General features: G+C 33.0%; 1 protein-coding gene and 1 long non-coding RNA gene across 6 annotated transcripts; both read right to left on the bottom strand.

Annotated features, from left to right (window-relative positions):
* Positions 1-12,392: 12,392 nt before the first annotated feature.
* On the bottom strand, positions 12,393-14,496 carry LOC112489262 (uncharacterized). Of its 2 annotated transcripts, XR_007241830.2 has the most exons (3): positions 13,880-14,496; positions 13,684-13,787; positions 12,393-13,101 (listed from the first exon to the last, which is right to left on the bottom strand). It is a non-coding gene; the product is annotated as an uncharacterized LOC112489262 (long non-coding RNA). The 2 variants fall into 2 exon arrangements; XR_009638245.1 differs by having other exon boundaries at positions 12,393-13,787.
* Positions 14,497-17,676: 3,180 nt separating this feature from the next.
* LOC107422114 (uncharacterized) lies at positions 17,677-23,323 on the bottom strand. Of its 4 annotated transcripts, none has more exons than XM_016031522.4 (10): positions 23,248-23,323; positions 22,972-23,096; positions 21,747-22,304; positions 20,283-21,641; positions 19,877-20,201; positions 19,509-19,767; positions 19,193-19,409; positions 18,612-18,976; positions 18,324-18,465; positions 17,678-17,896 (listed from the first exon to the last, which is right to left on the bottom strand). In XM_016031522.4, exons 2-9 carry the CDS (start codon positions 23,083-23,085, stop codon positions 18,354-18,356), a joined length of 3,309 nt encoding a protein of 1,102 aa, XP_015887008.3. In that variant the 5' UTR covers positions 23,086-23,096; positions 23,248-23,323; the 3' UTR covers positions 17,678-17,896; positions 18,324-18,353. The 4 variants fall into 4 exon arrangements, with proteins under 4 accessions (XP_024931419.3, XP_015887008.3, XP_048332703.2 ...); XM_048476746.2 differs by lacking the exon at positions 23,248-23,323 and having other exon boundaries at positions 19,509-19,629; positions 19,735-19,767; positions 22,972-23,172; XM_025075651.3 differs by lacking the exon at positions 23,248-23,323 and having other exon boundaries at positions 17,677-17,899; positions 22,972-23,173.
* Positions 23,324-24,113: the final 790 nt, after the last annotated feature.

Below are 24,113 nucleotides of genomic sequence, written 5' to 3' on the forward strand. Positions count from 1 at the left end.
GCTTGGTTTATTAAGAAAATCTTGATTATTATTATTATTGTGATTTAATTGAATTTATTACACATGAGTAAGATGTTTTCATTTAATTAATTGTATTTGGATTTCAGTTTTAGTTTTGGGCATGATTCGATTTTAAATATTTCAAGAAAAATATTGGTTTAAGTTTGGTGCTTTCAAATTATATAATTATGCCCTTGAAATATTATTTGATTGATTTTATAATTTGGGAAAAGTTATTTGTATATTGTTATTGATGGATTTATACTGGAGATATTAAAGAAAAAATGTGGGATTGTGAATTTGAAAAATGGTATGATTCCCACGGTGAGTTTTGGAAAAATTGTTATTTTTAAAATATTATGATTATTTATTTTAGACGCACTCATACAGTACTGGTGTTTTGTACTGTGTATGTGGATGAGCGCGCAAATTATAATGTCTCCCATGAGTTGCCATTGGACCGAGGGCAGGCAAGTTTGATATTGGCCATAAGCCACCCCCCTCCATGGCCGGGTTGACGGTTTAAGCAGCGGCGCTGTCGGGATGCCGAAGCGACCGTATGCAAGTTTCTCTCTTTAACCTCCCGCCAGACCGTGCTCGGGACGCTGGGTATCATAGGGCATCATTGGTATATAGTGTGGTGCGTCAAGTACTATTTTTCAGATATAAATTTCATATCCTAAAGTTTTAAAGCAACATTTAAATTAAATGTATTTAATTTGTTTTATCATCTATTTCCAATTAGTATTTTCTAAAATATAATTATTCATATTTTATATCTGAAATTTGTGTACATATAGATGTGTATATATATATTTTGTGTTATTTAAAATTTCAAAAAAGTATGGTGTATGTTTTAAAATTTAAGGAAATTGTCATTTAATTTTATTGTGTAAATTTATATGATTGAAATATTTTTGTTACATAAAAGTTATATTTATGATTTAAAAAAAAAATAGTATGATAATAATTAATTTTATAAAATTGTTGAATTTATGTGGTTTTTTTTAAAAGGATATATGGAATTTTATGAGTTTAGCAAAACTGTATCAAACCCGATAACATTTTAGCAAATTTTCGTATTTATGATATTGTAAATTTTTATATGCTATTTAAATGCACCATACAGTACTGGTGTTCTATTCAGTATTGTTTATTAGTGCACAAGTATGTATGGTCATTCTGTGTAAGCCATGAACTTGAGGGCTGACAATTTTTTTGCACAGTGAGTATCAACCCCACCCTTCTTGGTCATAGGATGACTGGTTATTATATGGGTTAGTACACAAGTTATATATATGTTCGTCCTTTGTGAGTTGTGGTGAGAGAGGTAGGCAAGTATTATGCAGAGAGAGCATCAATCAATCCCCCGTTGGTCGCAGGATGGCTGGTTATTACATTACCATGTATGTATGTATGGCCATCTTGTGGGAGCTATGCACTTGAGGATTGGCACGTATTTTGCTCAGTAGGCATCAACCAGTCTCCTCTCAATCAAAGGACGATTGGTTTGGTAAATTATTAGCAATTGGTGCTGAGGGATGCCAAGGTGATCGATTGCAAATTTTTCTCTTTAACCTCTCTGTCAGAATAGTGCTTGGGATGCCGAGTACTATCTGACACCGCCAGTATATTATATGGTACATCAACTATATATATATATATTAGGTTATGTCCATGTGTATCACTATATAAGACAACGACTTGATTCAACCGATGAATAACTTTATCTCGTAGCTCTGTTATCTATAAGATTAGTGGGTTGGTATCACTATAGGTAATCATCCTAGACCATATTGGTAGTAGTGTACCTGCGACAGTTGATATCATGAGACCGTGCATCACCATGCTATATGATACATTAGGTGTACCTCCACTGCGAATGTGTGGAATCCATAGCATATTTATTAATTTTAATATTATTTTATTTATTTATGAATATGATTTTCTATTATTATCAGTATTTATTGTTGTTGTTGTTATTATTATTTATTATTATTACTATTTATCATTGTTGCTGTGGTTAATTATTATTGTAGTTATTATTATCTATTATGATTATTATAATTGTTATAAATATTGTTGCTATTGTTGTTACCACTGTTATTATTATTTGTTATTATTTTATTATTATTACTTGTGAATTTGGTACTGTTATTATTATTATCATCACTATTATTGTTATTGTTATTACAAATATTAATATTATTATTTGTCACTATTATTACTATCATCATTATTGTCAATTGCATACTTATTGTATTTATCCCATCGAACAAGTATCGTAACCTTCGAACAACTTTCCCAAAGTTTTGAGAGACTGTATCACTACTATAATTGTTAGTACTATTATTATTATTATTATTATAATTGTTTTTATATTTATCTTTTATGGCGTATGATTGTAATAAGCGGGTGGCGTGGGCAGACATGAATATTTAAAGGTATTCTTTATTCATTAAATTATTTCTAGTGTATGTATTCTTATACTTTGTTTCAAAGTGTTGCCTGTTGTGGAAATCTCTTGTAGTAAGATGGGAGGAATAAGGTGGTATGATAGTGAAGGTCATTTTTTATGCAGAAAATTTTTAAAGCATGCTCAACGTTTAGGGGAAATGCTATTGGATTTTCCATAGAACGGCCCTATAGGATTTCCCTAGTCGTGGCTTAACTGGCGTTCCGATAAGGAATCTTGAGTGGGTCTTGACACTCCTAGTCTTTTTTATGCTCCACTTTCTAGCATCTCCTTCCAACATAAAGCCTACTATCCTGACTTGGTCCTTATCATAACACTACATCTATTCATGTAGGATCTTATCCATATTGGCAAACCATGCTATAGCCGTTGTTAGGCTTTCAGTTCCATCGAAATTTATAGCTCCCAAATGCTTAGATAGATCCACAGTGTATGCTGTAGTATTAGAATTTCCTAGCGCCCGAGTCAATTATGTGACAAGAGTTCTGAAAGTTGACCTACTTCTAGAACTCTCAGCCAAGTCCTCTTGATAGTCACATCTGCTTAGTTTGTGCATCATGGTAGATTCTAGAGAAACAAAACAAAGATTCAGAAAAAGAGGCTTCAGCAATGTTGGATAAGAAAATAATTGGAAGATGGGATGCACAACAATGCACAATCCTTTAGGCATTCAAGAACCAAGTGCTTTGATACCAAAATTGTAAGGACCTCCTAGATTCCCTACCGAATTCCAGGGCTAGCCCTGACTAGTGGACACCCTATCGAAAACTTTACAAAAAATCCAATAACATCTCCTTTGGAAATGGACCTTACCCAAAACTTCTTTGCACAAAAAACAAACTCCAAAAGCTACAATCATCTTATTCCTTTCCCTTTATTACAAAAAATTCCACAAAGTTATAACACTCCATAAAGAAAAAAAAAAAAAAAAAGAAACAAAATGCAAAAATAATTAAAAAAAAAACTTAAATAGCACCGTACAGGCCACCAATTCCATAATCAAAACCAAAGCATTCTAAGGTTAAATTAAGAAACATGAATGTTATAGAAATAGGAGAAATAATAACAAAAATAGTACAGAGAGATCAAAAGAAAATTTTCTACTTAAATGTAGCAACATAAGGAGGTAGTAAAAGGAAATCATAGTAAAGCGGTTCAATCGACTAGTTTCTTGGACATAAGGGAATAGGTTTGTAAAACAAATAAAACCAATGAGATACAAATCATTCCAGTGAGTGATATCCATTTAATGATAACAATAATATTAACAATAAAAATAATACTAATTAAAATAATAAAATAATAAAATAATAATTTGATGAATGGAAAGTAAAATTTGCATTTATGGCAGTATTACTAAAGTTAATAATATTAATAGGAAATTTTAAGAAAATTTTAATTAGAAATAAAACTTTGAAAAAAAAATTTCTCTTGAAACCATCACTAATTTACTCAATTTGAAAAGGATTCCTGTTAAAAATTATTTTCACAAAGCCCATAATTGTTTGTCTCACAATATTTAAATATTATTATTGGAAATAAAACAAAATCCAATAAAAATTAAATTAAAATAAAATTACAATGAAACAAAATTAATTTAGATAAATATCCTAAAATACTCCTTTCAAGTAAATAAGTAAAATTTAGGTGAAAATAAAATAATATAATAAATATTATATTAAAAAAATTTAAATAAATTTTGTAAGTGATTAATTAAACATTTTAAAAACCATAAATTAAATAAATAAATATACATATATTAAAAACATTATTTTAAACCTAAACCACATGTATACGTAATGTATCAAGCTATATACCAAGTGATGTAGGAGGCACTAGGTGTTCTAAATACCTTTTGACAAAAAGATATAGGAAGATACTTGCAATCAGAAATGTTGGCGTTCCAAGATATTGATGCTAATAACCTACCATCATGCGATTAAGGGGAAGGAGACTAATACTTCCAATGCAAAATTCTTGCCAACCTTCTCTTATTTAACTCCTATAGGATGACTAAACAATGCCTGCATGCTAATCAATAATAATGGAAGTACAGAATACTAGTACTGTATGGTACATCTAAAAACAATATAGATGTACGAATTTTACCACAATTTCAATTTATAAATTTTACTAGGATTTTTCAGTACATCAACCCATACAAATTATTTAATTTTTTTAAATCATATTTACAAAAATCATGCCTTTTACCAAAAATACCTTACCAAAAATATATATGCATGTATATATATTTTCTATAAGAACTAATTTTTATTACAAATATTTAACCAACAATTTTTCAAATTATATATATAGAAACACATTCATAAAACTCACATAAATATTAATTTCCTTTTTATGTAAATATCACAAAATAAATCAATACTTCATACAACATTTTATGTAATTTTTCCCATAAATAAATTCCAAAAAATGTATCACTCACCTAAACATGCAGATTGCTTCAGATCTTCTAAGAGATTTGTTCCTTGGTTTATACAGGGTGTCTAAAATATCCATAAAATATAACACCTGTTCAAATATTATTTTTATTGGATATTTTACACAATTTATCCTGGGATTTAAACACAAACCTTAACTGAAACTAGAACGTAGATACCAAAAAAGAAGCTTAGGATATAAGAATCACGGATTGGGTCTTACTTGTCGAAGATTATAATTGGGGGGGCTAGATCTCGCTAGAAAGACTTCGTCAACTTAATGTTCATGAGTCTCATAAACAAGCTCAAATTGAGTCAAACGAATTTTGGATTTGGATTTAAGAGGGTCAAAAATGGTGGAATAGGATGGTGGATTAGCAGGAAACTCATCGAAGTTGGGAGATTGATGAGCCACTGCTATTGCCGAAAAAGGTCACTAGTGTTGGCGCATTGGTGGTCCTCCGACCCTGAAATTTTGGGATTGGGTTGTTTTTTAGTGGGAAAGAGGGCTGTGTTAAGGGTGAGGCGAGGCAATGGTTGGAAAGGGAGAAATTGGTCAGTAAAGCAAATGGCTATTGCCTTGAGAAGTTGCTCCAATCCCCACGCGTCACTAGCCAAGTTGTCGTGAAATTTGGCAAGCCTATGCATTGGGGAGTAGGAAGTCTGATAGGTTGGTGTGTATAGTTGGATGATGGTCGGGGGTGGATGATATGGCTGGAGAAAGAAACTATCCTCTCTCTCTCTCTCTCTCTCTCTCTCTCTCTCTCTCTCTCTCTCTCTCTCTCTCTCTCTCTTACCCCTCCCTCTCTTTACATCTCCTATTCTCTCATAGAGGCCACATGACCTAATTAAAGCCATCCATGGTGCCATCGTGCACCCATGGTAATGGTTGGGGTGCTGACTTGCACATGTCACATGTTGTTCAAAAATACCTGGTAAAGTCAATTCTAGAAAAATAATTAAAATTTTATAAGTATATAACTTTTTAACCATAAGTCTAAATTAAGTGTGTTACTAATCTATGAACTTGTGTTGACAAGCACTAAACAAAGGTATACAAGTCAAAACCATAATTCATAAAACAAAAAGTCAACCTTAGGCTTACTCGATGAGTTTAGTCCGTACATTATTCTGATAATAACTGTCTAATCTCAATTCTGATTTTGGTGTGCTACCTGTCTATGAATTAGGGATGATGCGTACTTCATAATGGTGCTTTGGTTAAAACAAAATTCCTCCCATAATAAAAAGTCAACTATGAGACCCACTTTGTCAATCTTGATCTACTCCAGTCAAACTTGTTCAATATGCAAAAAATTCAGGAACACTTTGGTTCAGGGAGTTACATAGTATATTCACTTGCATTGCATAGCATACTAATCCAATCAAAACTTAACAATACAATATTCATGAAAGATCATGCTTTTCCATTTTAAAAACAAATACTATACCATATGTTGAAATTTAATATCCAAAAATAAATTTATTTATTTAAATTATTTCTCTAATGATTTTATAAACCTAGTATTTCAAAACTTTCAAATTAACATTTCATGCCAAAACATTATATGTAACACCCCGTCCCAAATCGCACCGGAATCCGTGCACGTTGACCGAGGTTGACCGTTGACCGTTGACCGAAGGGGGTCAAAAGTTGACTTTTTGACTCGGTGCGAATTTTGAGTTGACTAGGGTACCGTGGCGAAGTGCACGATGCCACGAGTTCGTAGACTGGTAGCACGTCGAAAACGGAGCTACGGTTTGAAAGTTATGGACGAAACAAGTTGCGGTCTAAATTGTCCAAGGGGTGCCGGAGTTGACTTTTTGTTTATGGGGAATTGAGCTTTGACTCATGCATGGTTGTGAAGGGCTCGTCGATACGAGTTCACAGACTAGCGGCACGCTCAAAACGGACATCCGGTTAAAAAGTTATGGACGTTTGAAGTTTACCGGATACCGTATTATTTTAATGTTTTTTGGGTCGGTGAACAGTAAAATGCCACGTGTCAGCTTCTGATTGGTCCACGTGGCATGAACAGTGTCACACAGGGGTTTTATTTGTTAAAACACTCGGGGAAGAGAGAGAAAGAGAGAGAGGAGAGAGAGAGAGAGAGAGTCACCGGCCGCCGGTCATTTTCACGTTTTCCGGCCTAGTTACTGTACACGCACCGGCCAGCCAGATTGCCCACCTCATTTCCGGCAAAACCTCCAAATTTCAAGGCGAACGGCCGCCGGACGCGCCCGGATCGGACGTCCGAAGTTTGGCGGCGATTTTTCCCCCTCCACCGCCGGCCACCGCGAATCGGCACTATTCCGACCGATATACAGTACACGCGCCATACACCCATCATCCTCTCCTCAAGTCCGGCCTACCCACCAAAAATCACGGCCATCGGACCACCGACGCGCCGGGATCGGAGCGTTTTCCGGCGAGGGGTCGGAAATCTTCAAACTGTGATTTCTCCGCCGTCCGACCTCCGTTTTGCTCACCGTCGGTCCCGTTGGATTGCTCTCCTCACGATCTACAAATCTGCAAAATTTCACAGCCAACGGCCACCGCCGGAAAATACTGTTCCGGTGACCGTTGCCGGTGACCGTGGCGGCCCGCCGGAAAATACTGTTCCGGCGAGTACCCGAAAATTCCGGCCAGCTCCAGTCCGCAGTGTTCGACCTCCTGAACCCAAATCCGACTTCCGTTTCCGCCAATTCGCGACGGTTTGGGAGAATTGCAGAGCCGAAACCCGGAAAGCTTCCCGACGAAATTCAACCCTCGTCGGGTACGATCATCGAAAATTAAGACCGGATCTGTGATTAGCATCACTCGAGCTTCGATTCGGTATATAACTCGTAAATTCTAGATATCGTTTGTGTTTTGACCCCCCGAGTACCGGGTATTATTTACCCGAATAAAATATTAATTTATTTGACTGTCTGTGAATTTTGTTCTAGGAGCACCGGTGAGTCGTAGAATTGATCCCGTAGTGGATCGTGGGTTAATTGCGTGCTCCAGGTGAGTGACCCACCTTCAAATTAATTTTGGGGAATTTAATTGATGAATATATTATGTGTGAATTAAATATTTGGAATTTAATTTCTATGTGCCAAATATTTATTGGATTTATTGTAGAATTATTTATGAATTTATTGGATTTAAGAAAATGCGAATTCTACAAATTTATGCCGTGTGGAATTATTTTATGGTTTTGAGGATTTTGAAATTGGTGTGGTTTTAATGGTAAATTGGGCACGATTTGATTTTCAAATATTTCAAGGAAAATATTTGGTTATGTTGGTGATTTCAATTTTTATGAAATATGCCCATAAAATATTATGGGATTTGATTATGATATTTCGAGAAATTATTTATGCTTGGAAAAAATGTGGATATTTGAATTGATGGATTTGGGAGTTGGTGGATTTGAAAATCATGGAATTTATGGTATGAATTATAAGGAAATTGTGGAGAATTTCCCGGTTCAAGCGGATGGATTATGCCCGCTATGCTTATGAAAAATGTGAAATTTGTTTTATGATTTAAATTTATGGATTTTATAATTTTTAGATGCACCGTGCACGTACTGGTGTTCTGATTATGTGATATGGTATATGTGATATGGTTAGTGTGCACACGGTTGTGATTAGCGCGCAGGTGGGTGTGATTAGCGCGCAGGTGATGTGATTAGCGCGCAGGTGGGTGTGAGTAGCGCGCGGTTGATATTATGAGGGTGTCCTGTGGATGCCATCGGAGAGGGCGGCCACCCCCCTTTGGCCGGGACACCAGGTTAGCAGCGGCGCAGTGGGACGCCACGCGACCGTATGCCGGTTTCTCTCTATAACCTCCTGTCTGGCAGTACCTCGGGACGCTGGGTACTCTGGCGCCACTGGTATATAGTGGGTGCATCAAATGATTTTCAGAACTGTGTTTTAAAAATAAAATGTTTGGAAACTGAATTGGAATTAAAAATATAATTGTTACCGCTTCTGGTATTTAATTGATGTCTTGGTTTTCGGGGAATATGGATAAAGGGTTTTGTGAAAATGTTTTAAAAGGGGAACCTTTCCAACTGAGAGAATTGTAAGGGTTTTGAGAGAAAATATTATTTCCAAATAATTATTATTTATATACCTATTACCATGGTATTATATTGTATAGTAGTAGGGTCGCTCACTGAGATGATTAGCATCTCACACTCTTAAATTCCGTTCCTCTAGGTACCAGGTTGTCAGTGTTCATTCGGAGCGGACTCGATCTTCATCGCTGTTTTACTTCGTGAAGTACCCTGTTCTTCTTTATTGCAGTTGTACTATTTCTTTCGCTCTTGTTGTATTTATCTTGCACTGGATTACTGTATTTTTGTTTTGAAGTGCTGAAATTTGTGGAACCAATTTGTAGTTTGTGGGAGGAATAAGGGGATATTTTTGAAGTGTGTTTTCAGTGCAGGTAAATTTGTGGTAAGTAAATCCCTTAGGGGAGGTGCTGCCGGATTTTCCGTTGGAAGGTTCGGTGGTATTTCCCTGGGATCAGGGCTGTCTAGGGTTCCGAAGGAGGAATTCTGGACGGGTCCTGACATTATACGTGAGTACATAATATAAATAGCAATGATGAATTATATATGACCATAAACCATTTATTAGCACTTTGGAAATTAAAATGCATAAATATGCTTAAAAAAAAAAACAAATATATATATATATATATATATAGATACAGGCTCCAATCCGCTTCTCAAAACCAAATATTTTTCAATAGGACTAGTACATCAACTTTTAATACAAAGATGTTTAAATACCAAGATTCATAAGTTCATTATAAGCTCAATAAAATTTGAAAACATTTCAAATGTTGTTAAAAGTCACATGAAATGATAACACATATATGTAAAAGTAGATATTCACATATGCATAAAATAATCATTTAAAAATCAAACCATATAATTATCATTCTAATATGCAATTATCATTCTAATATGCCCAAAACCATTTAAAATATAAACTACTTACACATATCGTTGTTACTCATTCTTGCTCCTTCATAGGGTTGCCTCCAAGCACAGTGTGGGTGCCTCTAATATAATATAATATTCTTAGAATCCAACACTACACTAAAATCATTGGTACACACCACATGTCTTGAAATAATTTATTCCACTTTAAAATTATATAAATTGGATATTGAATGATCTAATTATATTGCCTTAGGACTCGATACCTAAAATTGAGCTTTTTAACATGAATGCCAATTTTATGAAATTGAACCTTTAAATGGGTCCTATTAACACCTATGAATACATTTTGAACATCAATTTGATCCTAGATTATCAAAACATACTCCAATTTTATCCCGTATTAAACTAAATGACCTAAAAAAGGACAAAATTAATCAAATCACGTAATATATCAATGGAAAGCCCATGAGATGGGTAACACATTGATCTAATCACATTGGTCCAAAAGTGTCATTAGTGATTGAAAAATACAAGAAAAGTTTCGATAAAATTTAGGGTCATAAATAAGACCAAGTGCAGCCAATGCTTTCACGCTAAGTCCTTCATAAGATTGGCTTTAGCAGTGCCATTCGAGATTGACCATCTCATTGGAACAATCAAATTCCTACAAATGTTTAATTTGATAGTAAAGAACAAAAGGTTGACTTTGAAAATGAAGAACAAATATTTTATGTAAACTGTGAAAAGAACAACTTGAAAATTCTCTTTTAATAAGGAAGTGAAACATCTAAAAAGGAGAGACAATGCATAGCCATCATTACATTTGTACTTGCAGCGATTAATCTTATTCAACTTACAGCTTTCGAATAAGATTTCAAGTTGCTTTTCAAGTTCTGCTATATTTGATAATGGTAGAATATCCAAAACCTTCAAAACCTAAATATGATTTGAGTTTTTTTGTATAATATCTATAGTCTAAACAAGGTAGAGCTGGTCATTGACCTTGTAATACTCCAACAATTGTGAACAAAATGCAAGAAAAGTTTCAACCAAACTTATTATTAATGGATCTCCCAACCCATAAAAAATTTTGACAAATGGAAGTTGAAAATGAGTTCATAGTGTGCAAAATTAAGGGGGAGGGAGATATGGGTTGGACAGAATGGCTAAAAATTCGACAAATTGCTAAAAACTTCATGGGTTGCACTTGCTAGCATCTGAGGCACAATCCAAACGTGTCTGGCAATGGCTTGCCATGGATTTTTGCTGTCGATCGGATTTTTAATGGGCAATTGGAAGGACAAAACACAAATGAGCTGATTCCATCGAGTGAGGTGTCGATTCGGTGAAGATCCAATGGAGGTGGTGGTTAGGTCTTGGGCTGACCCGATTGAAAGTGATGGGTCATTTGTTCTGGGGTTTCAAGGACATAACAGAAATTCTGTATTTTCTTTTCTTGTTAGGCACGCTCTCCAAGGTATATAGAGATCCTTGGATAACTAACGGATAAAAATCGAAAACTGGTTTAGACATTAATAATTTTATGTTTTTAGACTTTCTTTACGCATCATTTGCTAGCTCAAAACATTTAGTATAAATTGGGTGTAAACTAAATTGCTGTTAATTGAGGGTGCTAAGGCGTTATGAAGAAGTCATTAATCCCACCTTTTCGATCTTTGCAATAGTCTTTTCTCATATATTTTTTTGCTTATGTTGTGTAATATTGAAATTAACTTTTGTCTTATTTAATGTAAAAGATCTAATAGCACATTGGAGTTTTAAGGGATGTCTTCGATAAACACTACTTTAAAAAAACCTTTCAACAACCATTGCTTTTTGTTGCAGAAAGCCATATATTAATCGTTAAAAGTTTTTAGCAGCCAGAAAAACATAATTACTGCATGGTCACTTAAACGTTATAACAAATTATTTTTAATAACCAATAGATATGTGATCGTTAAAACTTTTCAGTTTTAACGACCAGATTTTTTTTTGTTTTGATGACCAAATTTTAGTTTCTGAAAATCTCTAAAAAAATAACATTTTGATAACATAAAACTATATAAGTAACCAATTTCACAATTATAAGTGACCGATATTTTAGTCCTTGAAACTAACATTTTGAGACCAAATTATTTGGTCATTGATGATCACTTAAATTAATCAAGTAATGCAAAACATTTAATTCTTTGCATTAATATTAATATTAATAAATCTTAAATTAATTAAGTAATGCAAAAAATAACCAATATGCAAAGCAAATTATTAAATTTTCACAAATCAAAATATTTAAATAATATTTATAAAAACTATAATTGACTTTACATAAAAATAATTATCATTACATAATACAATGATTTAAATGTATCCAAATATAGATAATAAAATCTATAAACAAGTGTAGTTAACTGTATAGATGGCAGTGGCAAGTAGGAGTGTAGGTGGAATTGTGAAAGAAAATATTGCATTGAACTTGTCACTGTAATAATTTTAAGCGCTTGTACTCCATTGCATTAAACTTGAACTTCATCCTTAAATTTTTAAATCTAAAATATAATAACTGAAATTAAATGAAACCAACCTAGTACAACAATTGGCTAAAAATAATAAAATAACTAAAATAATTTCAACTATCTAACAGTGTCTAAACTAAATGAATATACATGAAGAAAACTATCTTACAGCATAAAGTACATTTGTAAGGCTGCCAGTAAGATAAGCCAGTTCAGCATCTAACCATAAAAGAGAATATTTCACGGCCAATTGGCCCCTCTCTCAGAGGCAATCAAGCTCTCTAATATAGGGGTTCCAAAAATAATTCTTTCCTTGCTCCTTTCATAAATCAAATACAAAGCCAAACATGCCAATTCCCCCAAAAAATTATTGATCTACAATCAAATTACAACCTAGTTGACCTATGAGTAAAATATTTCCAGATCTCAATTTTCAAAACAATTTTTAAAATTAAGAAAAAAAAAGAATAAATAATTAAATACACAAATCACTTCAGTAGTACCTTTGAGAAATCACATTTCTTACTGCGTTTTGAACTTCCACAGAGAGAGAGAGAGAGAGAGAGAGAGAGAAAAAAATCAAAATCTCGAAGGCTAAAGATGAATCTTCTTTTGGCCGGAGGCATGAATTTAGAGTACCATACGAGGCGTTTCCGCTTCTTAAGCCACATTCTGACTGCTTCGGTACTACACATTAAAACTGGAATGAAGAAGTCTTGGGGGTGCTAGGGGCAGGAAGCGGGAGGCAGGAGGAAGGGGAAGGAGTAAATATATCAGTATCATTCAAGAAAAACTAAGGTCTGCACTACACTCTTAAGGCTATTTAAACTAACAGTGAATTAAACCTTATACTTCCCACTAAAATAAATAAATCCAGCTCAGATCCGTAAGATTTACAAAGTGCAACATTGCTATATTTGATGAGAATAATTTCCAATTGAGATGGTATTCTTTGTTAATGAAAAATAAAATTTCTTTAGCAATGCCAGAATGGGAATGGTTATTTATCGACTTCGTGAGTTAAATATATATTACTACTATAACTTCCTAAAGCCCAAGTGCAATGTCAAACTACCCCAGAGCCGTGAACCAAAATGGGAAAGTTAAAAGCAACAGATTCAAGGTTGAGGAATATCTAAGTTCCTAGCAAAGATTTCAATTTGAATTTGTGCACGGTCACAAAGACAAGGATTATAGCCTTAATTTTTCATACTCACTAAAATATCAGAAAATTATTAGAAAATGCGCAACAATTTGTATTCAAAAGCAAAAGTTGGACATATGTGTAAAAAGAGAGAGAGAAAGACCTTCCATATAGGTGGTGGGATCGGCGGGGAGCTTGGAGACAAGGCAAGCCTATGCAATGGCAGTGTGGATGGGTCTAAGAGAAGCCAATTCTCGTCATACCAACCTTCCAAATTCAAATCATAATTCATAAAGCCAACAAAAAAAAAATCATATATAGATAGAGAAATATAGTCATCGAAGAAGAATAAAAAGTACCTGGAAGAAGGAGGGGAAGAGACTCGAGATTGAAGAGGCCTGAAAGCTGAGCGAATCGAAGAGAGAGGCGACGATGAAGGTCTACTTGCCGACGCTGTTGGATTGGTGGTTGTTGCTCTGAACAGCGTACACACCACCACCGTCGATCTTCCGGCAATTGGAGCTGCCATTGTTTCTCGCACTTCCAACCCTAAAACTCAGTAAAACCCCACCACCACTATACTGGACTCTGCCCTATGCCCCCTATTTCCATGTTTCTGGCCCATCAAATTTGTGGATTCTCATGTGGATTCTTCATTCCTTCTGCTTTTTGAATTCGCCGTCGAGTCAGCCAAAGGTTTCAAGGCATCGGAAGACCGTGCAGAGTAGAGATCTTCGGTTAAGGACAGAGGCAATTCGGGGATAGAGCAGAGGCAGTGGATGAGCTCGGAAGAAATGGAGAAAGATGTGCATCGTGAAGCGAGCTTTGGAGGACGGATCAGACGGCCGACTGAGAAGACTATGGCGAGTGGGTGGCGAGCCTTGTCCGAGTCGGAACCGGTTTGGTTGGTGGTTTCTGAGTCGGTGGAGCGAGTCGCCATGGATTCTTCGCGAATTGGAGGTTTTTTATTTTTTGGGGTGGGGGGGGGGGTGTTTCCAGATGTGTGAGAGTGAGAGAGAGAGAGAGAGAGAGAGAGAGAAAAGGTGATTTTGGGAAAAGAGAGAGAGCGCCAAAAAGTGACGCACATGTAGGTTTTGAAAATTATCAACTATGGAGTTCCCGCCACTTTTATTTTATTTTATATTATAATTTTATATTATGTTTATATGCATACATACATACATATATATATATATATATATTGTTGATTCAGAAATTTAGTGCGACCAAGCAATTGTCCAATCTGTATATCTTTTTGTTTTTCCTTTTCCTTTTCCTTTTTATAATGTCTCATATTTTTTTCTCTTTCTTTTGAAAAAAAATTCCCGCAAACAGCATAAGTATAGGCCCCTGACTGGATAGATATTAGGACAAAAGGTTTGGGGAAATAAAAGGATGGTGATAAACTGATAATGGCTAACAAGCAATAAAGATTTGGGTAAATTATGCAAACTTCCTTTTTAATTTAAAGCTTTTTAATAACACCCACACACATTCTCTGTTTTTGAAAAATTTTCCCCTTTTTTTTTTTTTTTTTTTTTTTTTTTAACGGAATCCTCTCTTCTTAGTTGAAGTTTTAAATTTTATGGTCAAAAAGGTTTTATTTTTTTTATAAAGATAAAAGTCCCCCGATGTAGAGCATTAAAGTAAAAATAAAAAATAAAAAAATAAAAAATAAAAATAAAAGGAGTTTGTATAATTTACTCTTAAGTTAACGTATACAAATAAATATATCTTAAAATAAAGAAAATTAAATAATATTTTTTCTCAAAGGGTGGCATTTTATAGTACATTTTTGGACAAATTTGTTTATTTAAATAATTTCTGATGAGATATTTTATAAATATAGGCTAAATATATAGGCTTACAAGTTACATACATATTTTTTGGGCTAAATATAGGCTTACAAGTTACATACATATACACATAGTGTATATGTATATAATAATAAATATAACGTGATAATTGTTAGGGTAGGGGAGGAGTCAAGATGCCTTGTTTTGGGGGGCAATGTTAATGTAACATTTTTTCAAAAAGGAAGAAAGATTATAGTATATATATTTTTCCTTTCATATATCATACTTTAAATACAATATAATGTATAATTATACAAATTTTGAAATTTTCTTTTTATATTATATCAGTAACAATTTATTAGATAAAAATGTTGTTAAAAAAAAATAATGATTTTACTAAGCAAAAATATGATATAGAAAATATGGATATATATATATATATATAGACAAATTTGTTCCAATTTAACTAATGCTAATATTTTAAGAAAAGTTTTATGTGATTCCTTAAAGAAATTAGCTATTGAGTAAAATTAATAAATAGAAACTCTATTAAAAAACATTAACAACGCAAAACTTAAAATATTATCTAATACTTGATTATCAGAAAAGAAAAAAAAAAAAAGAACTTATTATATATTGAAGATATAAATAATATTCATTCTTTGTAAGTGGATGCAATAAATGTTTAAATTAAACTTTTTTATAGTAATAATTGATTACATGGAACTTTGTTTAGTAATTTATACTTAGGGATGCCAAATAAACATATTAATTAACTTCTAAATTAATCCAAATATAATTTTAAAAAAGGATCTAAGGGACCTAAAAGGGCAGAGGCCACACATGGATTAGGCCTGCAATTTTATTTTAGTTTACTTCTACCTTTATTATTTTACTAATAAAGGATTACTCATTTTTTTTTTTTTTGGAAGACTAATAAAAGATTACTTGTCCATCTGAATTTCTTAACCAATCACTTTTTCAATTTCTCCCAAATTTTCTTAATATTTTCTAATCTTTTTTTTTTTTTTTGATTAACTTCTGAATTGATTCAAATATAATTTTAAAAAAGATGGCCCACACATGGATCCGGCCTACACTTTTATTTTAGTGTTTCACTAATAAAGGATTACTCCTTTTTTTTTATTTTATTTTAAATGAAAGACTAATAAAGGATTATTTGTGCATCTGAATTTCTTACCCAACCGCTGTTTCAATGTCTTTTCATTTCCCCCATTCTTAACATTTTCTACTTATTTATTTCTTTTGAATTTCATACTTTTATACCACAGTAATTTATTTAATATAATCAAAATATTTATCTGCAAATTTTAGTAACATAATACTTAGTTATGATTTTCAGCCAAAAAAAAAAATACTTAGTTATGATTTATATTTAATTCTAAATAGAATTATTTAATACAATTAGTTAATAAAAATGATCGCATAATTACAAAACAATAATTTTCTTATTTTATTATCTATTCATTTTCTTCTAATTTTCAATTTACATTGTTGATTAATCCTAACAAAATGAAATTTTTCTTTTTTATTTTTTTTATTTTTATTTTTTGCTTAAAGGATTATGTTTATTTATTTATTGTTCTATACAATTGCAATCAATTTATTACGATTTCCACAAGTTTTTAAACTATATTGTTCCTTAAAATTTGTTCAAAAATATATTTTTTTTCATTTTAATTCGAATTTTTTTTTGCAACAAATCTATTGTTTAGTGAATATTCAAATTAATTAGATTATGGTATAAACAAATATGTTACATTTTAGTATATATTTTTTATTTATTCAAAAATAAAACTAAAAAACAATTTAATGCTCTATTTTATAATGATATCCTCCGCCACCACATCAATATAATTTTCTTATTTTATCGAAAATAGATAATGACACATTTAGGACTTGGATTTTTCAAAGGACCATTATGAGATGATGTTAGGTTGATGTTCAAATGATAGTTTTTATGAGCATCTATTTTTTTTTTTTTTTTAATTTTTGGAACCAATAACAATGTCACTTTTTACACAGATTGTTGTTTGGAACAAATGTTAGTGTTTTAAGAGTAATCAAAAATTTGGAATTTGTCCTTAAATTATGCCGGTTCAGTATAGTTTAGTGTGCAATATAATTTATAAGATTTAAAAAATGTAATAAATACATTCTAAACCAATTTTAATAATAATTTTTTATTTATCAAATTTGATTGTATAGCAAATAGCATTTTCTGAGTGCTATGAAACAAATGAGATAGCATATCTGAATGCTATTGAAGCTGTAAACATAACAGTCAAATAACACTACAAATACTAAAATCATGACATAAAAGATTATGCTAGCATAAAGTATTTTGTAGCATTAATATATAGCGTTCATAAATTGCTATAATAGAGATGAAATTTTTATTAGCAATGGATAAGATAGCACTCTTAAAAATGCTATAAAAGGTAATAAATAGCATTTTTCACAAGATATAGTAAGTAATTTAATTTGTTGCAGTACATTCTCGCAACCAGTTCGTACAGCTTCCTTTTCAGTGGCAGAATAGCTGCCAACTTTTATCCCCTGCTGCATCAAATGAAAATCCACAATGCAATGGATGTTAAGTTAGAGATAGGACAAATTATTTAAAAAAAAAAAAAAGAATTGGGAGCTAAAATTTCATTTTTTGAAGAAGAAAATCATAACTCATTGTCATTCTGTGGAAAATTTTCCATCTTGGTTTCATAAATATCAGAGAAAGCTCATTTCGGAGTTTTTGAGTATTTTTTATTGTAAATATATCACAAACCCTTTCATAATCCTAGTTATTGAGTCCTTACAATCTCTTACTTGAATCAAACGAAAGATACAGAAATACGTAAGGGGATAGAAGTTGTATGGATTGAGGCAGAGTTTCAAATTCCAATTGCCATAATATCAAGTTTCGAATTTCCACAGCTGGCCTGGAAATATTGAAAATTTTACTTGAAAATTTCATATAGTTACTCACCCCTATTAGGTGTAGATGATGTGTTCTTCATTAATTATCAATAAGACCAAGTGCAGCCAGTGCTTTTGAAACTAAGTCCTTCACACGATTGGCTTCAGCAGTGCCATTCGAGATTGACCATCTCATTGGAACAATCAAATCCCTGCATATGTTTAATTTGACAGTAAATAACAAAAGGTTCACTTTGAAAATGAAGAACAAATATTTTATGAAAGCTGTGAAAGGAAAATTTCGAAAATTCTCTCTTAATAAGGAAGTGAAAATCTGAAAAGGACAGACAATGCGTACCCATCATTACATTTGTACTTGCAGCGACTAATCTTATCCAACTGATAGCTTTTGAATAAGATTTCGAGCTGCTTTTCAAGTTCTGCTATACTTGATAATGGCAGAATATCCAAAACCTTCAAAACCTGAATGTGATTTGAATTTTCTTGAATAATATCTATAGTCCAAACAAGGTAGAGCTGGTCATTGACCTTGTAATACTCCAACAATTGCGAAGAAATCTTATCATGCATGATAACGTTTCTTCCCTTCTGAGGTTGGCGCCAGCCATTTGAAAGCTTTTCTAGCAGAGAAAGTACTTGCTTGCACAATTCATTGTTTTTAACTCTTACCATAGATCTCCAGAAAGCATCATCGAAGCACACCTACATTGTAAATGAAAAATGACGTTAAAACAGTCATCAATATTAGCGAATTTGAATCACTTTAAATATTGTGTTTTCGATCAGAATGGACGTTCAAAAGCTAATAAGTTCACTAATTGCTAACACTGTAATTTTCTATCAACTTAATTTGTTGTAAAAAAATACAAGTTTCGACTTTCGAGAACTAGGAAAAAAGGATCAAAAACATGAGCATACCTTCCATCTTGCATTTCTAAACAAAATTGAATCTATGTTGAGTAAAATATTGAGCTGGTTAAGATCCACCAACGCAGCTGCAATAGCATATGCCAAATTCTTGTCCTCATCAGCATTGTGGAAACACCGTCGCTTCTTGGCATCAAGAACAAGTTTCTTCCAAATAGATCCACTTCTTATTAAAGTTTCTGCATTTCCTAATATCCAAAGGCAATACCTGTGCAGCAATAGCATTGGCTATCAATTAAAAAACAAAAAAACTAAAAATACTGTAAAAACTGCAAAGTTTTCTATGTATGTGCAAGGTATCTACTACCTTGCACGTGTTAGTCCCGCATTTGCTCTTTGACTATTGGAAAGAAAACCAACAGATCCATTCCCATTACATCTCACCGTTGACATGATTATCACGTCCTCCTCACCTCCTTGGAAGCCATCTACAGATCGAACACTTACAGTAAAATCACTACTGTCGTCATCACTATATATTTTGAGATTCTCTTGAATTGCATACAGTTGAGCCTTGTATGGTGAGATGATACCTATTGTGACATTCTCCTTTGTTTCAATAAAATCTGGTTCAGAAAACAGATCATGATTATTCTGTATCCTTTATGTAAAAATAATTTCTAGTTGAAAATATTTCTACGATGAATAATTTCAACTGGTTTGCTAGAGACATACTTTTGTGAAGGCTGGAAACAATCTCAGATATCACAGCAACCTCAACCATGTTTTTTAGACTATGCTTGTTATCGAATTCCTCTTTTCCATGTGCAATATTTATGAAAGAGTAGGAATCGTACATCGTTCCATGAAGGAAACGTCTGTTATAACTTTGTTTTTTAACATTCGGCCCGTCCGAAATCTGATATTGATAGAATTCCCCATTTGGAAATAAGCTTATGGATGGATGCATTCTATGCTGGACATTGAGAAGGTGTTTCTTGTGTCCCAGCATTGCCAATCTCTCAAACAAACTTCGTCCAAATGCTGCTTCTTCAGATATCTGATAATAAATCTTTTCATTATTCACCAAACGAACAAATAAAAATCACACAGAATAATCATTATGGTAAAGTTGAAAAACCTTGCTTTTCACCGTTGCAGGCAGCTGTTTCTCGTCTCCTATGAGTATAGCATGTCGGACACCGGGAAGTTGTAAAGGAATGGCCGATTCACATTCTTTAATCTGAGCAGCTTCGTCTATAACCACTAGCTCTAATGCATTACTCATTCCTCCTGCATGTAACTTCGCAGAACTTGATACAGTACAGAAAATCAGGCATGCATTTTCCAAGCAGAATTTTTTTATATCCCATCTGTCGTGAAATTCCGGAACAGGAAATTTTTGAGGCAGTGATTTTAGTACTTCAAGGCACTCTGTTCTTGCAACACTGAACTTTAAGCATCCACCTGGTTTATCTCTGCTTACCACTTCATCCAATAACTTTTGAAAAGATTTGAGTGAATCGAAAGCACTAATCATTTTCTTAGCTGTTTGTTGTGAAACAAAAGAGGTTGGTAGATGCGTGTGCAAATTCACAATATAAAAAGATAGCCGTTTCGAGATGCAGCCAAACCTCTTCTTCATAAACTCCTCATATGTCAAAAAATCATCACACTTCTTGTCCCCCTCTGCCTGTTCCTTTTCCTTTTCTTTTTCGTGCTTCGGTTGTTTTTTTTCAGCCTTCAAAGATAACATATCCTCCACTTTTTTCTTCTCCTCCTTTTCTTTTAAGATTTCAACAATAACACTGTTCGATACCTTATTGCCTTTCTTGTCTTTCTTGTCCCTGGAGCTTTTATCACTGGTTCCTTCACTTTGATTTCTGTTTGTTTCCCCCTTACCCAACACTTCATTCTTCTTATCCTTGTTCTCCTCATAGTCTTTCACTCTTCGATTTGTCAGGTATAATCCATACTGCCTCTCCGGGTGCTCAAGGAAACTAATTGTGGATATCAAACTATCTTCCCACACAGATGATGAAAAAAAAAACTTTTCGAGAAAATCAACACGATGATCAAGAAACACATCAAGAAGTTCATCATGATCTTTGATCTTCATTTTCTCCCCATTCCCAAACAAAACTATGTCTGCAAGACTATATGTATCATACTCCATTGACTCTTTAGCTGTCTTTAGAAGCCTCTCTGTCACTTCCAACACTGCAGTGTTAGTTGGAGCACAAGTGAGTGTTCTACAGTTCATCTTAAGAAGAGAATGTAACAGAAAACCGACTGTCTTTGTTTTCCCTGTCCCTGGAGGACCCCATATCATTTTCACAGAATTCTGGTGATGACATTCCCTTGTATCTATGCATCGTAAAACCGCGGATTTTTGGGATTCATTTAACTCTGAAGAGCGGATTCTTGCTATAATGTTTGAGTACGCTGAACTGTGTTTTTTTTTCAAATGGTGTTGACATATACTACAGTTTTCTACATCCTGCAAGCAGTATGTATAACATATCAATATACTTTAAAACGACCATATATGAGCTAGCTAAGTATTGCTCCGAAAAAGAAAAGAAGAAAGAAGATCATGGCTTACAACAAAATTGGTTTGAAGAACTTGCTGAATAATATTGAGATTATGATCTTTCACATTAGTTTTCAATTCTTCCCATATACGAATATTCGTTGTCAAGTTTATCAAATTAATCGCAAACAGAGTTCCACTTTTGATATCTTTCATTTTGTCTTCAACTAACAAGATAGGCTTTGAGGATAGTATTGAGAGTCTAGTAAGATTATCTTGCACTCCCAGGACAATTGCAATGACATAGGATATTTTAGACCTGCCGAGATCTCCAGCAGATTTTGGTTTCGCATCTGTTATGGCAATGACGTCTCCACATTGAGGCTTATATGTTCCTTCTGCATCACTTTTCTTTACCTTGCTCAGTTTCAGTACAATGCTGTAAAAGAAATCTTTTGGGAGTTTATAATCTTTAGTAATTCTTTTGACAGAGATTATTTCACATGAAGGTGCTTGAGGGAGCGATGCCATGCATGATAAAAGATCAGCATGAGTTTCCTCCAAAAGAGGGAGGATGAATGACCTTTTGTATTCTGTTACTGTCGAAAATGTCATTGGGATCTTCCACACCTGTTCAGGAGCAATAGTTTTCAGAATGTTTTTGGGTGGATTTTCATGAAGATTTTATGGTTAATTACATATATACAACTTTGCATCATGATTCTAAAAATGAGAAACATGATTAAGAAGATCACATAAACTGATATGAACCAACTCCATTTAATCAAATACCTAAAATTAATTTTTTTTTTAAAAAAAAACAACTTCCTGTCCACTGAAATTTATGCAGAAAATCACATGTAGATGATTTCAATTTCTTATTTGGAATTCACATAAGCACACAAAAAACTATTTACTATTTTCAAAACAATATTAAATTTCCACATCAAGTTTGATCCATACTTCTCCTTCTACATGGAATAGTATCAATTTTGGGAAGAACAAGCAAGTTTGATGCATAACATGTATAAGAGAAATAACCATCTTACTTTCATACCATTTTCCAATTAAGAAAAAAAACGAAAAAAGAACTTTCTAAGATTATATTATTCAATCACTAAAATTCAATGTTCTATACTTTGTTATATGTTATAAACATATTATTCGTTCAAACGAATTAGGGATCGAATGCTACCAAAAACAGTAAAAATAAGGGGAAAAAATAAAAAGAAACGTGCAATATGATCAACATGATATATTCATGTATGCATGATTTCAGTATCGGCGAGCATTGTACCTTGTATTTATAGAAATTACTATTAAGAACATCCGTGAGAGACCAAGAGAAAACAAAATCTATTAAGCCTCTACCAGCAACAACTCTTTCCTTCTTCACCTCAGCTGTCTCCATTTTCCAAACTTCTGAATGAGAGAGAGAAAGAGAGAGCAAAGTGGAAAACAAATTCAATTTCTTACCAGTAAAGGAAAAGAGGAAGCCAAGGAAGTACAATAAATAGTCAATTGGAAGACAATTCAGTGTTGAAAAAGAATACACATCATAGTACAATTATACCTGTTGAGAGTCCTTTCACTTTTAAAAAGTCTCCAATATACCTGTTGGGGATGCATTTTCTTTTTTGTTTTTTTAAATGCTTTGGTAAAGTGATAGTCTTGAAAGGTCGTCAATGTAGTAAACGAATGTACCATGAAAGAAGATTTTTTTTTTTTTTTTTCAGTCAATGAGAAGTCATCGACCAATGAAGCAAAGTATTACTTTGACTTTTGCTTTGATATTTTCCCCTTGCTTCATCGACCAATGAAGCAAAGTATTACTTTGGTCGATGAAGCAAAGTATTACTTTGACTTTTGCTTTGATGTTTTCCCATTGCTTCATCGACCAATGAAGCAAAGTATTAATTTGACTTTTTCTTTGATGTATCCAGTTGCATGCCTTCTATTACATAGGATATACGAACATGATAAGACAGCTGCCGGATTCTTCTTGGACATTTAAAATGGTTTTAGGAAGTTTTATCGGATTTCCTATCAAAAATCCAGTACAACATTCATAAAATTGAATGTAATCTAACAGTATAAATAAGTTAATATGGACTTTTTTTATGAAATTATCACAAAATTATCGATAAAAAATAATATAGAAGTTATATATATTAGGTTAATCCACCAGAATAATCTAAGATGTACAATGAACAAATGCAAAATATTGAAAGTGCTCAATATAATGTATACATAAGAATCCAGTAAAAAAAAAAAAAAAGTACTATTATTAGGGTCAAAGGAAAAGAAATAATACATTAGTAGTGAAATACCATACAAACAACAAAGATGCCTGGACGTGATGAACATAATCTGTCAGTTGAGACATAAAATGATAGTTAAAAACACAAAATTATGAAACGGGTTTAGTGGGTGGAATAA

Source organism: Ziziphus jujuba, chromosome 3 (genome assembly GCF_031755915.1).
Source record: "Ziziphus jujuba cultivar Dongzao chromosome 3, ASM3175591v1".
NCBI classification, from domain to species: Eukaryota; Viridiplantae; Streptophyta; class Magnoliopsida; order Rosales; family Rhamnaceae; genus Ziziphus; species Ziziphus jujuba.

What these genes read in the sequence shown, in the direction of transcription:
- LOC107422114 (XM_025075651.3), bottom strand. Translation starts at nt 23,085, where the DNA reads ATGGAGACAGCTGAGGTGAAGAAGGAAAGAGTTGTTGCTGGTAGAGGC. An exon ending in TGTTTCCAGCCTTCACAAAA is followed by an intron (nt 19,768 to 19,876) that starts GTATGTCTCTAG and finishes TTTCTGAACCAG; the next exon opens with ATTTTATTGAAACAAAGGAG. An exon ending in GCGGGACTAACACGTGCAAG is followed by an intron (nt 19,410 to 19,508) that starts GTAGTAGATACC and finishes ATTGCTGCACAG; the next exon opens with GTATTGCCTTTGGATATTAG.